The sequence below is a fragment of the Salvia hispanica genome, chromosome 1 (genome assembly GCF_029641045.1).
Source record: "Salvia hispanica isolate PSC_SH4W2 chromosome 1, Shi_PSC_v1, whole genome shotgun sequence".
Lineage (NCBI taxonomy): Eukaryota > Viridiplantae > Streptophyta > Magnoliopsida > Lamiales > Lamiaceae > Salvia > Salvia hispanica.
Window position 1 is genome coordinate 4,022,227 of NC_142692.1, and position 17,209 is coordinate 4,039,435.

The 17,209-nt window shown below is 35.9% G+C and overlaps 2 protein-coding genes and 1 pseudogene across 3 annotated transcripts; all 3 read right to left on the reverse strand.

Moving 5' to 3' along the window:
• Nucleotides 1-739: 739 nt before the first annotated feature.
• On the reverse strand, nucleotides 740-2,330 carry LOC125221409 (acetylajmalan esterase 2-like). The gene is made up of 4 exons (XM_089064478.1): nucleotides 2,072-2,330; nucleotides 1,760-1,972; nucleotides 1,521-1,669; nucleotides 740-1,210 (listed from the first exon to the last, which is right to left on the reverse strand). Exons 1-4 carry the CDS (start codon nucleotides 2,328-2,330, stop codon nucleotides 740-742), a joined length of 1,092 nt encoding a protein of 363 aa, XP_088920604.1.
• A 9,810-nt stretch (nucleotides 2,331-12,140) lies between these two features.
• Nucleotides 12,141-14,117, reverse strand: LOC125223527 (endo-1,3;1,4-beta-D-glucanase-like). The gene is made up of 7 exons (XM_048126712.2): nucleotides 13,917-14,117; nucleotides 13,450-13,471; nucleotides 13,193-13,313; nucleotides 13,025-13,115; nucleotides 12,859-12,948; nucleotides 12,680-12,780; nucleotides 12,141-12,465 (listed from the first exon to the last, which is right to left on the reverse strand). Exons 1-7 carry the CDS (start codon nucleotides 14,062-14,064, stop codon nucleotides 12,325-12,327), a joined length of 714 nt encoding a protein of 237 aa, XP_047982669.2. The 5' UTR covers nucleotides 14,065-14,117; the 3' UTR covers nucleotides 12,141-12,324.
• A 369-nt stretch (nucleotides 14,118-14,486) lies between these two features.
• Nucleotides 14,487-16,320, reverse strand: LOC125223528 (endo-1,3;1,4-beta-D-glucanase-like; annotated as a pseudogene). Its single transcript, XR_016134678.1, has 7 exons — nucleotides 16,071-16,320; nucleotides 15,770-15,791; nucleotides 15,555-15,675; nucleotides 15,386-15,476; nucleotides 15,238-15,327; nucleotides 15,030-15,130; nucleotides 14,487-14,812 (listed from the first exon to the last, which is right to left on the reverse strand). The product of XR_016134678.1 is annotated as an endo-1,3;1,4-beta-D-glucanase-like (transcript).
• Nucleotides 16,321-17,209: the final 889 nt, after the last annotated feature.

Consider the following 17,209-nt stretch of genomic DNA (forward strand, 5'->3'; position numbering starts at 1 on the left):
ATATGCTGGTGAGACGAAGATAGTAAGGGTAATAAATATAGAGTAAGGCCAAAATTGATCCTAAACATATGACCATTTTATCTTTTTGGTCTTAAATTTTATCTTTGAATTTTTTGGTCCTATACATATGGAAATTTGATCATTTTGATCCTCCGTCAATAATTCCGTTAATTTTTTTAACAGTCAACGCGTTTTGCCCAATTTTGATCATATTAGAATCATTTTAATTTCCTAATTATTCTCAATCGATGGCACGCGTGGGCCAAAACCCAGGCCTCCTCCGTGGGCTCCACATTCTCCGCCCTCGACGGCGGCCCGCACTAAGTTTAAATCATAAAAATTAACTTAAATTTGACATTGGCTCTTAATTAGACTTAATACAGTCGGTAAGCGGCTGACATAGAACTAGTAGCCGGATGACCCTATCAGTCTAAGATTCCGAATATTTGTTAGTGTGTCATTATCCTAAATATATCACTTAGATTTAATATAGGAATCTATAGACCTAGAATTTTCTCGACACCAATACATAATAGTAGTTTTGAATACATTTCTTTATTTAGTTATAATTGTTTGGGAGCATGCAGAAAGTAAATAGTAGAGGATTGAGAGAAAAAAAGGAGTAATGCAAAAAAATATCCAAAAAAAAAACTGTAATAAATTTAATTAAGTAGCACAAAAATTTGGAATCGAAAAATAAAATGGATGAGCCAGAAATTAAAAAGAAAGTGATCAATGATCAGAAGCATGCGAGTTGAGCAAAGAAGCGTGGTATCAACCATGCGGCCATGTGTTTGTAGCTTTGCTGAGTCATGTGGATGCCGTCCCAACTCAGATGTCGATCAACGTCTTCACACATGCTGACATTAGTTCCTCCACACATTCTTCCTAAATCGAAGTTGTATTTACCTCCTATACCGCAACAAGCCTTCTCGACCTCATATCCTCTCTCTTTTCCCTTTCGGAGGAGATCTTGGTAAGCATTGTAATAGTCGCCGTAGACTATGACAATATTGGGATTCTCTTGTTTGAGTTTGAGGATGGCTTCTTGCAGAAGCTTGTTGTGGTACTCTGCAAATTCATTCAGCTCCGTCACACAATTTTGTTCGTTAAGGGGTGCGCCTTGGAATGTTGTTTTGTATATCGGAAGGCAACCGATTGGAAAGTTTCCGGGAACAACCAATCTTACTGCCCCCATCTCTATGGCTCTCTGCAAAAGTATTCATAATCATAACTTTCAGTCCCATAACTAATTAAATAGCAAATTAAATCATAACTTTTCTACTTTTTGCAATTGATTAAAATTTTGATTAAATTTGTTTGCATTTTTTTTGTTCGTTTTATCAATATATCTTCAATGAATCATCTAGCAAACTTACCACCATAATGTAGAAGAATGCAAAATTTTGGATACGAATTAATCATGAATTGTAAAGGTAGAAAAGTGAGAGTATATTAATTTGATATTTCAGAAAAATGACAAGTTTCTCTAATTGATGCATAGCAATATGTCAACTCACCTTAGTTCCATTAATCACGGCTTCAACCACTTGAGGAACCATGCTTATCAATTCCTTCATTTGTTTCCTTTGAAGGATTGCATAGTTGTAGTCATTCCCACCGGTTTCTCCCACCATGAACAGAGCACTTCGGAGTTTCTTGAAACGATCTATATATACTCACCAAACCAAATACTCCATATTAATTATTCTACTACATAATATAGAGTAGATAGTAAAACATGATATATATTGTTTACCTATCTCATCAAGGCTGGTGGAATTGAAATAGGAGTCCATCCAATCCAATTGAATGCCAAGAGAACTATTTGTCACCGGATTCGTTACGTTATGAGCAGCCAACGCCTCAGACGACAGTGCGGTCGAACCAGCCACGGCAAAGTTGACTCCGTTCCCGAACCAAGTCCCCATATGTTTGTACGGTGGAAGCAAAGGAAGCCCAAAAGCCATTGCTGTTCATTGTGAATATAATCATATATTCACAGTTGTGATTGTAACAAAATTAAAAGCAACTATAATAATTAACCAAAACAAATTAATATTAATCTTACCAATATAATCGATCATTAAAAGGCCATTGGAGCAACGCCCTGTAGCTTCCTCAAAGAACGTTTGACCGTATGGCAATCTTGCGAAATTTGTGGAGGCCCCGACAAGGAACTCTCTAATTAAATTTCCAACATCGCTCATTGAATCACCCAGTTGATAAATTTCATTAAAATGACAATACCCCAAAACATTACGGACAGCACCAACAGAAAAAAGTAAACCAAAAACGATCAAAACACTGAATATAGCTTTAAAAGCCATCGACAAAAATCTAAAAACCTAAAGTGGATTATCACAAGAAAAAAGACAAACACTAATGTATATAAGAGGCTTATCGAATTCCAAGTTATCACAAGAAAAAAGACAAACACCAATATTTATAAGAGGCTTATCGAAATCGAAGTTTGAAAGGATTAGCAATTGATATGCTTGGATTTTTTATATTATACTACTAAGTATATACTAATTTTATGTTGAAGATAATTAATCGTGTATATTAATATTATTTTTATGCGTATTACAAGGGATCAAGAAACATGTACGTCTAAAGGAGTACATGTAAATAGGAAAATAATCATATTAGTATTATTTTTATTTAATTTTAATATTTTCCTTTTCTTACAAACTAAATTACTTGTTAGAATGTTACTAAATCTATTTTTTTTTTATCATGATTGAATTTAATTAGAATAAACATGTATTTGGTACTCCATCAAATAGGACTCGAATTGAACTATATTTAAATACTAGTTAAAGCATATCTCTAATAAACTAGTAGATTATATTCTAACAACAAATCAAACAAAACTAAACCAATAATATAAATACCAAAGAGAACAAAGCGACCGAAAGAAAAACAGCATGGGCGATTCAGATGAGAAAATCTCTCAACAAAGGCAGCCTATTCCACCTAAGCCTCATCATGTAACATGGAAAGGTATGATTTTTTGGCCTCCTGTTTGCATTAAATAAGATTTAGTTAACATATCATATGTTTTGATCTTGTTCATGTAGGTTTTGAAGAAAATTCAGTTTTAGAACCAAGCGGGAACAGGTGTTTCTTGTGCAAACTGGATGTTGTATACACGGCAGGAGGAGGAACAATGTACGAGCGCACAAATCTGCCGGCTGTTGCTGTTCTTCCGTGCGGACATATATTTCATGACCATTGCTTGCAACAAATCACGCCGCCACAAGACTCCAAAACTCCTCCTTGCATTCCTTGTGCCCTTGGTGAAACTTAATGCAATTTTTGAAGAAAAAAAACGAATCCTTTTTAGTTAGGGTTTTTAAGTCCTATTATCTTCTTGTGAATATTTTGACATGTAAAAAAGGAGCAAAGTTTAGGACTCAATAACGATTATATTTTGATAGTATCACATTTCTATTTGATAATTGCTTCAAATTGATCTGTTTAACTAATTGTTGTTTTGTTCCCTCTTTGCTTACGTTAACGTACTAACCGGCTGCGGTATGGAGAAGTGAGAAACTGCAGAAAAACGCAAACATATTTTGTTATTACACATTTGATAATTTTAAAATGTTAATTATCTAATAATAATAAGGGATTAGGGGTTTACTGTCTTTTTATGGTTTTAGATACCAGCTTTAGATTTCACCTATATTTCATGCATTGGTTATGGATTTAAATTCTGTAATTTTCCTGGTCTAATAAGGTTTTGTAAGCCAGGTGTGTAGAGGAAATGCCAGATCCAGGAAGAAAGGAGAAGATTGCCCGGAGACGGAGAGAGTATTTCCTAATTTTGCCCAATCAGTTTTGTAACTCATGTTCAATCTGAAATATCGTGTCTAAAGACCTCTGCTTGCAGTCTACGAGATCGACGATGGCCTCAGTCTCGGGGCGGGGGATGAGAACGCCTTCCTCGACGCTGAGAATGAGATCGCGCCAGTGCTCGCACCCGACCACGTACTGAAACGGCCGCCTCTCCTCGATCCTCTGCCTCAACAGCTCGTACATATCTCCAATCACGCCCTAATTGCTACCTCCGCCACGGCACTGCATTCCGTCGAGAGTAGGGCGGGGTGCTCGATCGGCGTCCTCGACCAGCCAATTGAGCTCGCGGAGTAGGAGGGAGGAGTCCGGGCCGCCTTCGCTTCCATGCGAAACAATCTTTCTTTAAGTGGCTGGGCTACTTGCACCAGTGGCAAGAACGCATTTCCTTTTGATCATTGGTAGCATTCTTGGCATGTTTTTGAGATTTCTTGAATGGTTTCTTTTCCTTGAATTTCTTTTCATTCAAGCTTTCTATACTTGAATCAACGAGCTTGATTTCCCCCTTTTGCAACTCCTTGGCCCTCAAGGCCGACTGCACTTCCAACAAGGTGATAGATCTTTCGCGTCCATAAAGAATTGCATCGCGAAGCTGGTCATACGATCGCGGGAGCGCATTCAACAACAGGATGGCCTTATCCTCATCTCCAATAGTGACATCGATGTTTTCGAGATCGTCGACTGTCTTGTTAAAGTCCTCCAACTGCTCCAATACTCCCTTTCCCTCCAAGAACTTGTAGGAGTAGAGGCGTTGCTTCATGAACAACCTATTCGCCAGACATTTCGTGAGGTAGAGCTCTTCCAATTTTGTCAAAATGCTCGTCGTGGTCTTCTCCTTTGCAACCTCGCGTAGCACTTTATCGCCTAGGCATAGGACGATCGCGCTATGCGCCTTCGCCTCAATTTCAGCCTTCTTCGCGATGGCCTTCTCATCCGGAGCCACCTCCTTTTCTTTCGGATCTTTCTCCTCCACCGTCAATGCCGATGATAGACCTTGTTGAATTAGCATCGCGCGCATTTTCATTCTCCATAGGGCAAAGTCATTTTTTCCGGCAAACTTCTCCGCCTCAAATCTCGAGGCCATCGTTTTCGCAGGTCCGATTCCAAAACACCGAAAAACAGAGCTTCGCAAGAAATCCACTGGTTCCCACAGACGGCGCCAATTTGTTAGAACTCGATGATTGATCGGAGAAGATGATAGAGCGAATGAGAAATCTTTATTGAGAGAAAAATGAGCTCACCGAACTTGAGATTACGATTGAAGGAATTGGAATGAATCGAAAAACAGAAATCGGAAATTTTACAACTAATTTTTGAACCCTAACTAATTCCAACGGTCATATTAATCTCACGGCTCAGATTAGTTCTCAAATCTTGAAACTCGGCTTAAGCAAAGCCTATTTTCATTCCAAACGATCCACATCTCTTTGTAGCTCGATCCAGCTGAACATCCAGCTCACATTTTTCGTCTCTCCGAAATTCGAATCCAAATATGCAATCATCTAGCAAGAAATATACATCTGCAATAAATTACACTGTAATAAGAGGTTAATAATTTCTAATCGCAAATTACTAAATCCTAATCAAACTCTATCTACATTTAATTTAATTAAGAGTGAACTACGAAAATAGTCCCTAAACTATGCGTTTATCTCGCCAATGAACCCTGGACTTTAAAAATATCCTCAGACAACCCTGGACTAAGCGTTTATCTCAAAAATGGTCCATTTTCACTGTTTCGTGACGAAAATACCCTTTTAGGGGATTTTAAGAGGTTTGGGAAATTTGGTCTTTTTACATTTTAAATCAGATATTATTTTTGTGTTGTACTAAATATGATATTATTTCAAAATTATCATTCTTCTTTTCTTTTATAAAATTAAATTTTAAATTTTAATTTTTAAATATCAATAATTTTTTTTAATTTGATAGTTTCTAATATTTAATTAATAAGGTACAACGTCACCTTAGTTTTAATCAATAATTAATAGTTTTAATCATAAATATATCATATAACACCATTTATTCTGAAATAAATATGCATCTAATGTATAGGAGAATTTGACTAAAAATATTATGAAGTTGACTAAAAATTTGATATAGGAGATTTTTGTTGAAATTTTTTAGTTAATTTTGATTGTTTTCAAATTAATAAACGAAAATTATATTAGTCTTACATTCGATGCATATTTATTCGGAATAAATCGTGTTATATGATCTATTTATGATTAAAACTAAGGTGTCGTCGTACCTTATTGATTAAATATTAGACGCTATCAAATATTGATTAAAACTATTAATCTGTTATTTAATAGTAACTTTAATAATTAAAAAAATTATTGATATTTAAGAATGGAAATTTAAAATTTAGTTTTATAAAATTAAATATAATATTGAAATAAAGAAACAAAGTGAAGGATGACAAAATGGAAGAAGAATGATAATTTTGAAATAATATCAGATTTAGTACATAACTGAAATAATATCAGATTTAAAATGTTAAAAAGACCAAATTGCCCAAACCCCCCAAAACCCCCCAAAAGGTTATTTCATCAAGAAACAGTGAAAAAGGACCATTTTCGAGATAAACATTTAGTTCAGGGTTGTCTGGGGATATTTTTAAATTCTAGAGTTCACTGGCGAGATAAACGCATAGTCCAAGGACTATTTTTTTAGTTCGCTCTTTAATTAATTATTGACAAACACTTAATATTTAATTAACACTTAATTACAACCTCGCTGAGCGAGCATGTGGATCTCTTTTAATTAGTATAATTATTCTTACTTCCTTCTAGAAAGGAAAAGAAAACGCGTTTCTTAATTAATTATGAGATTTTCAAATATTCATGATTTAATATTTAGTATCTAAAAATTCAGAAAATTATTTTCTATTTGATCGATTAAGTATATTACCAGATATTAATAGATCATTAATGGGGTAGTCACATTATCAAAGCGCAGTGCACTCCTCAACTTATTTTTAATGTTATTCTTCTATATCTCTGGATTTCATATAATAAGCTAAAGTCAACAAGGTTGCATTAATTAATTATTTCTACAACGTGAAGGTTGCATTAGTTAAAAAAAAGAGAATAAGATCAAAATGATTGATCATCAACAATTAGCTGTACGTATCAAATAGAAAATGATAGTAAAAAAAATAAAAAAAATATCAACATAATTGGCACAATGTTACTACTATAAATAAGGTGCTAATCATTAATCACCAATCATCTACTTTGGGATCTGAAATTAATCTCAAATAAATCAATCACAAACTAGTAGATATGTCAGATTGTCCAGGCAAGAATTCTAAATCTATTTTCATTACATATATGTTTGACACTTTTTTTTTGGCTGAGTTTTGTATGTTAGTACTTGTTTGTTCGTTGTGGTTGATTTGATCCGTTTACAGGGAAGACTTCGTGGCCGGAGTTGGTGGGGGTCAATGGCGAAGCTGCATGGACGATGATTGAGGACGAGAATCCGGAAGTGGAAGGGAATATTGTAAGAGAAGGAATTGATCAGGTTACTGCAGATTTCCGTTGCGATCGCGTTTGGATTTGGGTCAACACTAATGGATTTGTCAGTCGTGTTCCCACTGTTGGTTAAATTAAAATTTCTTACTGTATGTTATTTGGTTACTATGAAATTTATCCTGTTTATCTTAAAGTTATAATTCAATAAATTGTTGGATATGATGTGAAGAGTATTACTCTTGATATGTTATGAAATGCCCAATGAATATTTTGTAATGTCTTATTTTGTTAAAATGCTTAGTGTTTGAGATGTTTTTTTGTGTAAATCAAATTATTTTTTAATATTTTTTTGGCTTCACGAGGGAAGAATTTATAATTCTCTGCTTCATTAACTAAAATAGGGTATTAATTATAAGTTCAATCTCAACACAAGCACTCAATTTCCAATCTCATGTAATTATTATAACTTGAATCAAGATTATATGAGTAGATTAATAGATTTTCTCCACGTATAGGCAATAGGATGAGCAATGAGCTTTTTCTTCTTAAATCGCCAACATCCAACATCGATAATTAGCAATTACGACTATATAAGTTTTGTATTCTTAATTTTTTGGAATAAAAATCTGAATCAAACTTTCAACTAGAATTTACTCGGAATTTCATTCAATGGTGATAGTACTTTTAATGCTACCTTCATCCATAAAAAGTATGTTGGTCGACAAAACAAATTTTAGTATAAAATTAATAAAATAGAAAAATAAAATTGAAGCATTTATTATTAATAGAAAATGCAACCCACCTTATAATATTGATATGGTTGCAAAAAAAGGTTAACTGCGTGTGGATTCAGTTAAATCAATAATCTGTATATTTGATTGGGTAACTAGATGTTAATTAATGATACTCTCTCCGTCCTGCTTTAGCAGTCTCATTGACTTTTCTGCCCTCTTTTTGTAAAAATAATAAAAAATAGTTAAAGTGGAGAAATGGTAAAGTAAGAGAGACAATATATTATTCTCCCTCTTAATTTATCATTTCTCCTCTTTAACTATTTTTTATCATTTTTACAAAAAATGACAGAAAAGTCAATAGGACTGCTAAAGCGAGACATAGGGAATATAAAATTAGTAGTCACGTTTATTTATTTATATATTTTTTTAATTTGCATAAGAGGATAAAATTAAACGCGTGCATGTGGAGGAGCGAAGGCTACTTAATTAGAAGTGGGAGTGAAAGTTTGGATGATAGTATCTCCATTCTCCGCATAAATTCATTACAATCAAAATTGAAAATTATAATCCCCTAAACAATAAATAAAAATTGCAATGGTCCCATTTTTCAAATTTCAACTTAAACGTGCAATTCTCATTCTCTCTATAAATATGGTGTGAAGTGTGGAATCTACCATCATCAACCATTTCATCTACTTCACTCACAAAGAAATCAAGCATGCAGCAATACTAGAGTATTTCATATATAACTTTACATATGTTTGTATTTCATATATAATACTACTATGGAGTATTTCTATAAATAACTTGTCATGAAATTAATATTTGATTTTAATGTGAATATAGGTATAGGGAAGGAAGCATGGCCGGAGTTGGTGGGGAAGAAGGCGAAGAGGCAGCAGAGGTGATTGAGAGTGAGAATAAGTTCGTGAGGGCGTTAATTATACTAGAAGGGACTCCCACAACCAAGGAAATCAATTGTAGCCGTGTCAGGGTTTGGGTGGACGCTTTTGGTTACGTCGTTACTGCTCCCTATGTCGGTTTAATGTCTATATAAATTGAGATAAAATATTTAGGTAATTTTAATATGAATATTGTATGTATAGGGAAGAACTGCTGGCCATAGTTGTTGATGAAGAAGGGTGAAGACGCAGCGGTGGTGATAGAGAGTGAGAATAAGTTTGTGACGGCAATAGTTCTAAAAGATGGAAGTTCTACTAAAACCTCTCCTTAACTGCTTCAACATCGATAATATATAGACAACATTTTATGTGAAAAACCATTATTTATAGAGAGAAATGGAAGATAGAGATTAATCATTATAGTCTGCATTTTAGTCTGCATTATAGTCTGCATTTTATGTGTGGATAATAGACAACATCGATAATTATTTTTGGGTTTATTTTGGAACTTTTAATTTATTATTTAAAAAAAAAAAAAAAACTCTATACCTAGGGCTCGTTGAACTTCATTTCATTCACACCAATTGTGTTGACAAGTTTCTCTCTCTAAAATATACAAATTTCATTTCTAAATGGAGTACAATAGGAACTCCCCCAACACGAGCGGAGGAAACACACCCACGTTTCCCGCCGGAACGGAGGGAAACTTTTAATGCGGGGATGAATCCCCAAATGGGGGGGATGAATCCCCAAATGGCAGGGATGGCGGGGATTACTCCCCAAATGTTCTTAAATATGTACAATTGGATGAGTCAGATGGGTGGGATGATGCCCGGGACAGCGGGGATGGGCGGTACGTCGCCAAATATGGCGGGGGTGGGTGGGATGATGCCGGGGGCAGCGGAGATGGGGAGTACGCCGCCAAATATGGCGGGGATGGGCGGTACGCCGCCAAATATGGCGGGGGTGGGTGGGTCGATGCAGCACAGGAGCCCTCAGACGCCTAGGGGATCTGTCTATCGCCCATATATAGATTTGTTGGCCGATGATTCCCCTAGTAGTGTTTCGGAGACTCAGTACGCTGGTATCGAGACTTTCTCCTTTGAGCAGTTGGGGCAGGAGTTAGGGCTATCGCCGATCCGTGAGACTCCCGATGAGGCGGAGCCTGCTGCAAGGGGCAGGGACAAAGGCAAGGGCAAGGCCAGGGGCGGTGGTAAGGGCAAGGGCAACTAGAAAGCCCCGAACACTTCCTCGCAAACGGGGGCAGAGGAGGAGGGTGAGAAGAGGTCGATCTAGACCGTGTGGGAAAACGCCGCGCTTGCGAAGGCCTGGGTCGGTGTATTCGAGGATCCCTATATCGGGGCGAATCAGTATATTGACTGATTGTGGAAGCGCATTAGTGAGGCTTACCTAACACACAAACCGGCTGGGGCGAGGCCTCGCACTTCCGAGCAATGCCGGAAACAATGGGATCGGTTGAGGCCTAAGCTCAGTCGTTTTGCCGCCCTCTACCAAAACAACCTGCGCATGGTGACCAGCGGCATGTCTGAGGAGGATGTGAAGAACCGGGCCTTGGCCCAGTATCCCGAAAAAGAATTGAAGTTCAATGAGTTTGACCAATGGGAGGCCTTTCTCGTGGTTAGAGATTCGCAAAAGTTTTGTGCGGGTGTCGACTCGGGCTGGAAGCGGACGAAGATCAACTCTTCGGTGAGTACAGTAGCAGTGTTGGTTCGCACGAGCTCCCCGAAGCCGGGGAATTGGCCCCGCTACCACGATCAGACTCCCGCCGTCGTCGTCGCCCGATGGAGCAAAAGGATGCGCAACGGATGGCGAGGGGAAGCGTCAGCCGCAGCGGGTCCTTCGAGGTAGAATCGGAGGCCCCTGAAGCCCCAGATGAGTACGCTCGTCTCGCCCGCGCGCAGCTAACGAAGACCCTGAGTCAGACCATGCATAGGTGGTATAGCACGCGCGATCCTGTGTACAAAAGGATGTGCAAGGATGTGGTCGACACATGTCGGCGCGAGTTAGGAATGCCACCTATTGATGATTATGGCGTCGAGGTTGGGGGCGGGGACGTCGGAGGCGGCAGCGGCACGGGCGACGGGGACGGGGACGAGGACGAGGACGAGGAGGAGTGAGAGCCGAGGGTTGTAATTTTTAACTTTTTTTTTTAAGTATTATGTAATTTTTTTTTTTAATTATGTATTTTTTTAAATATTATATAATTTTTTTTAATGAAGTATTCGAATTTTCTCGTTTCCAATGGCTGAGTTTAGAGTTGATGAATTCTCACAACAATGAGCTCCCGACGTATTGGAGTGGATCACCTACTCCAAAACACCAATATCTGTTGATTGATTCTTTTCACTGTATCAGTTCCCAAAATAAAGAGTTACTAATGTACTAGTATCTTTAAGAAATTATTGTAGGGGCAGTTTTGAATATATCTACCAGCAAATCCAACAATACATTGTTAGGAGCATATCACTTTAGGTGTTTAATTATCTGTCTATGCAAAAACAGCAAATTCAACAACTCAGTTTTTGGAGTAGTATATCTTTTTTGGTCTTCAATTATTTTTCTATGCAAAAACTTACTATTAAATTGTTCTACTATAAAAGTGATGGATTTTTTTATCATAAGAATTAAGATTAACAATATTTATTATATTAAGTGAAGAAAAAATACAATAAAAATGAAAAATTAAAAATGAGTGGTTTTATGCCCAATAGAAATTGATGACGAAAAAAATATACTGGTGGGACGAAGATAGTAAGGGTAATAAATATACCACTTACTTTATTTTCTTATTTAAGTATATATTCTTGCTTTATCTATCGATTTTATTTTTTCTTCGCTTATCGTATTCGATTGTGACTCGTAATGCATAGTAATTTGCTTTATGAACATAGATCATCGGCTTAGGAGCCCTATTTTAAGATGGTTTCGAAAAAAGTAGAACAATAATCAGCCTAACAAACAAATCAATATTTAAAATTTTGAATTGATAATAGTTCGTTTTGATTCAAAATAAGCGATTTGTTTCAATTTCCTTTCACGTTTCAACGTTCAGTTTTCTAGTTTTTCTTAATCATGGATTAAAATCGGCGATTATAATATATAGCCAATGACAATTTCTAAATAAAGCCTTCTCAATACACAGATTTCATAAACAAAATACTCATCCACAAAACCTCACATTATTTGCCCCACAGTTTTATTGGTACATTACACATATAGATTTCATAAACAAATACTCATCCACAAAACCTCAGCCTCACAGTTTTATTGGTACATTACAAAAGCTACTAACAACAGAGAGAGAAGCAATAAAATAGTGAACCAAATTCAGTTGAGATACTTAACAAACCAATCCAGCAGGTCTTTGTGAGCCTCCTCAGCACTCTTCACGGCCCCTTCGTCGTCGTCTTTGTACCTCACGGACCACCCGTGTGAACACCCCGCGAATATCTTCACAAAGCTATCCACCTGCACAATCAAGATCACCACCCAATATTGGATACAGAGGGACTAACATGTGCTATTCATAATATATGAACATAGATTATCTGATTATCATTAGCTCCTTCCATTTTATGCAGCAACCTCAATGTTTGAGAAGGTTTTATTTATGTCTTAAGGAATTCCAACAAGAGTAAATACACAAACGCAAACGAACTGCAAAAAGAGTCGAGCTTTTTACATCAGGCTTAGTGTTTAAGGCAGCTTCGAATTGTTTGGCAACCTCTGGTGGACACATATTGTCAATCTCACATGCAAGTAAAGATAATGGGACCTTCACTCCTGAGAAAACGTAGAATCATTGTCGGTTAACAGGATTGCTCATGTTTTTTTCTTCATCCGTTACACAAGATAATTTACCCTGAATATCTTCTAATGAGACGAAGGAAGGATGTATGATCACCGCGGCTTGGATGTAAGGATGCTTCGACAGCTCCACAACGACCTTGGCTGAAACAAAATCCCGGGTCATAAATTCATGAAAGTGAGCAAAATATGAATGAGATGTAAAAAAACAATAAGTAACCTCCCCAGCAGAAGCCAACAGCTCCAATCTTGGTTATCCCTTTGCTTTTCAGAGCTTCAATAACTGGTTTTGCATTTTGAAATCCCTGATCCTATAAGAGTTTTTATGTAATTAAATTTCAATCCTACAAAAATCGAAGGCTAATTGATCGTAAAAAGGCAAACTGACTGGTCCATGATCTTTAAGCCATTCAGTGATCGGCTTCTGATCTGGTACATAGGGATCTCCGTGGAAGAAATCTGGCACCACGGCATGAAATCCAGCAGCCCCGACTTTGTCTGCAATCTTCCTATACCATTGAAATGCCACATTATGAGATAAGAAGCCAATAACCATGTTACAAGAAAAGAAGCATGAGTTAGTGAAAGAATAAAAATTGTCATAATACAAAATCTAGAAAAGTAATTAGTGGTTCATGAGATTACCTCAAATTTGGAGCTTCATATCCTGCACATAACAACCAAATGAGTAAGCTAATTAAAACATCAATGCTAAGTTTCCTAATACAAAAAAAAATTGTTAATATTCACAGTAGGTAACATCAATTTAAGTAAACACATGAAATCCCTCTCAATATTTAACAGAATAACACTAACTATTCAAGAACCTAATCAATATTCAACTCACTATAATTCACCAAAACCAAAAAATGAGCCCTAAAAGAAGCAAATATCAACAAAAAACTCACCTCCAATCCTAAATCAACACATACCCAAACAAAATATCATAAAGAACATCATGTTTGGTAGCAATAAAACACAAGAGTGCATAATGGAATAGCAAAAAAAGCCCGTTGACTCAACACAAACATGATTGGAAAAGAAAAAAGATAGAAACTTTACAAAATCCCAAATCAAGAAAAGCAGTGGTATATTGTTATTATTATTATTACCAAAAACATCAGAGATCAAAATAACAGCAGCGTTGGAATTAGCAGGGCCAGAAATGTAAGAGCTAAGGCCTCCAAATTCTTCAATTTTCCCATTTCCACTGGCTGAGTTTAGAGTTGGTGGATTCTCACAACATTGAGCACCAGACATATTGGATTTCTTGATTATTTTCACTCGATTGGTTCACAAAATAAGATTATAAAGATTCTATCTTTAAGAAATTATTTGTAGGGGCAGACGTGGAATATATATCTACCATCAAATCCAACAACTCGATCATAGGGGTATCTTTTTTAGTCTATAATTTCTATGCAAAAAACAGCAAATCCAACAACACAGTTTTTTGAATATATCTTTTTTGGTCTTTAATTATTTTTCTATGCAAAAACTTATTCAATTGTTCTACTATGAATTAAAAATAATACTTTATTATATTAAGTAAAAAATACAATAAAAAAGAAAATTGAAAATAAAATAAGCATAAAACTAAAGTATAGAGAGTAAATGGCCATTTTGACAATTTTATTCTTAGCTCCCCAAATTACAATACTTGTTATTGCAATACACATAGGTTTCATAAACAAAATACTCATCCACAAAACCTCACATTATTTGCCCCACAGTTTTATTGGTACATTACAGATAATAGATTTCATAAACAAACTCATCAACAAGACCTCAACCCCACAGATTTATTGGTACATTACAAAAGCTACTAAAAATAGAGAGATAGAAGCACTAAAATGGTGAACCAAATTCACTTGAGATACTTAACAAACCAATCCAGCATGTCTTTCTCAGCCTCCTCAGCACTCTTCACGGCCCCTTCGTCTTCGTCACTGTACCTCACAGACCACCCGTGTGAACACCCCGCGAATATCTTCACAAAGCTATCCACCTGCACAATCAAGATCACCATCATTGGATACATAGTGAGTAATTTGTGATATTTAATAGAATATGAACATGTACACAATCATTAGCCCCTTTCATTTTATGCAGCAACCATAATGTTTGAGAAGGCTTTATTTATGTCTTAAGGAATTGCAAGAAACAGATGAGTATAGTAGAAAAGCAAATGCAAATGAACGAGCAGAAGGAGTCGAGCTTTCTACATCAGGATTAGCGTTTAAGGCAGCTTCGAATTGCTAGACAAGCTCCGGTGGACACATATTGTCAAGCTCAGCTGCAAGTAAAGATAACGGGACCTTCACCCCTGAGAAAACGCAGAATTATTGTCGGTTAACAGGACTGCTCGTGCTGTTTTCCTCATCCGTTACACTCCTCACTTCCATATTTTAAGTATGATACAAGATAATTTACCCTGAAAATCATCTACTTCGACGAAGGAAGGATGTATGAGCACCGCGGCTTGGATGTAAGGACGCTTCGACAGCTCCACAACCACCTTGGCTGAAGTCATAAATTCATGAAAATATGAATAAGATGTAAAAAAATACTATTAGCTAACCTCCCCAGCAGAAGCCAGCAGCTCCAATCTTGGTGATCCCTTTGCTTTTCAGAGCTTCAATAACTGGTTTTGCATCTTCAAATCCCTGATCCTATAAAAGTGTTATTTATGTGATTAAATTTCAATCCTACAAAATCAAAAGTAGATTGAAATTATAAGGCTAACTGACTGGTCCATGGTCTTTCATCCATTCAGTAAATGGCTTCTGATCAGCTACGAAGGGTTCTCCGCGGAAGAAATCTGGCACCACGACACGAAATCCAGCAGCCCCGACTTCGTCTGCAATCTTCCTATACCATTGAGATAAGAAGCCAATAAGCATGAGTTAGTTACAAGTTGGAAATTTGGCATAATGCAAAATCTACAAAAGTAATTACTGATTACCTCAAATGTGGAGCTTCATATCCTGCACATAACAACCAAATGAGCAAGCTGAATAAAACATCAATGCTAAGTTTCCTATACAAAAAAATTGTTAATAAAGGACTAATTAAAAATACAAAGCCACCACCTCATAAAGGACATCTTGTTTGGTTGCAAGAAAACACAAAAGTGCATAGTGGAATGGCAAAAAAAAGCTAGTTGACTCAACACAAACATGATTGGAAAAGAAAAAAAGATAGAAACTATACAAAATCACAAATCAAGAAAAGCAGAGGTATATTATTATTATTATAATTATTACCAAAAACATCAGAGATCAAAATGAGAGCAGCATTGGAATTAGCAGGGCCAGAAATGTAAGAGCTAAGGCCTCCAAATTCTTCAACTTTCCCATTTCCACTGCCCGAGTTTAGAGTTGGTGGATTCTCACAACACTGAGCTCCAGACATATTGGACTTCTTGATTCTTTTCACAGTGTCGGTTCCCAAAATAATACTATTATTTAAGAGTTACTCTTGTTTCCCGAATAAATTGAAAAAATTAGAAAGTGGTGTTGAAAAGTAGTAGTAGTACTAATATAGAAGAATAAAATAGAAAAAAATAAGATATAGCAGATGATTAAATAAAGTAAAAATAATTGGGAGTTTAGTTTTTTTGTCAAAAAAGAAATGACTTAAATTATCAATAAATTTAGTTGGAACGCAGGGAATACTATAATTAAATATGATCGTTTTAAAATTGTACTCCCTCCATCCCCTTAAAAATAGATTATATTTGAAATTTTGGGATGTCCTATAAAAATAATCCAATTCTATTTGAATTTTTTTTTTCTTTCTAATTAGATGGATCTCACTAACAATATATTAATCACTTTTTCATTTTATCTTTTTATTTTATTTTATTTTATTAATTATACATTAAAATTTGTGTTATTTCAAGTACTCCTTCCGTTCTCCATAATTCGTCACCATTTGACCCGCCACGAGTTTTAAGAAATGTAATAGAAAGTGGGTTGAAAAAGTTAGTGGCATATGGATCCTACTTTTATATACGGAGTATTAGTTTTATAATAAAATATGAGTAAAAATGAGTTAGTGGAATGTGGGATCTACTACTAAAATTAGTAAAAGTGAAAGGTGATAAATTTTTTAGAACGAACGAAAATAAAAATAAGTGACAAATTTTCAGAGAGGAAAGGATGAAGGGAGTATTATTTAATTTTTAGGAACAGAGGGAGGATAGGGAGACGTGGACTATATATATACCAGCACCTCCAACAACTAAGTTTTAGGAGTACTAGTATATCTTTTTCGGTCAGCAATTACTCCCTCTATACCACAGTTGGAGTCACTTATTGTTATGGTTTGGATTTTAAGAAAGAGTTGAAGTGTGTAATATATGAAGTGAGATGGTGGAGTGTGTAATAAATGAAGTTAGATG

Bases quoted from the DNA above. Each gene is read 5' to 3' on its own strand.
- LOC125221409 (XM_089064478.1), bottom strand. From the start codon at position 2,330: ATGGCTTTTAAAGCTATATTCAGTGTTTTGATCGTTTTTGGTTTACTT. The intron at 1,973-2,071 runs GTAAGATTAATA...CACAATGAACAG, and splicing joins TTTAATGATCGATTATATTG to CAATGGCTTTTGGGCTTCCT. The intron at 1,211-1,520 runs GTGAGTTGACAT...ATACTTTTGCAG, and splicing joins CCGTGATTAATGGAACTAAG to AGAGCCATAGAGATGGGGGC.
- LOC125223527 (XM_048126712.2), bottom strand. From the start codon at position 14,064: ATGTCTGGTGCTCAATGTTGTGAGAATCCACCAACTCTAAACTCAGCC. The intron at 12,949-13,024 runs GTTACTTATTGT...ATTTTGTTTCAG, and splicing joins TGTTGGCTTCTGCTGGGGAG to CCAAGGTCGTTGTGGAGCTG. The intron at 12,466-12,679 runs GTAAAAAGCTCG...TTGATTGTGCAG, and splicing joins CCTTAAACACTAAGCCTGAT to GTGGATAGCTTTGTGAAGAT.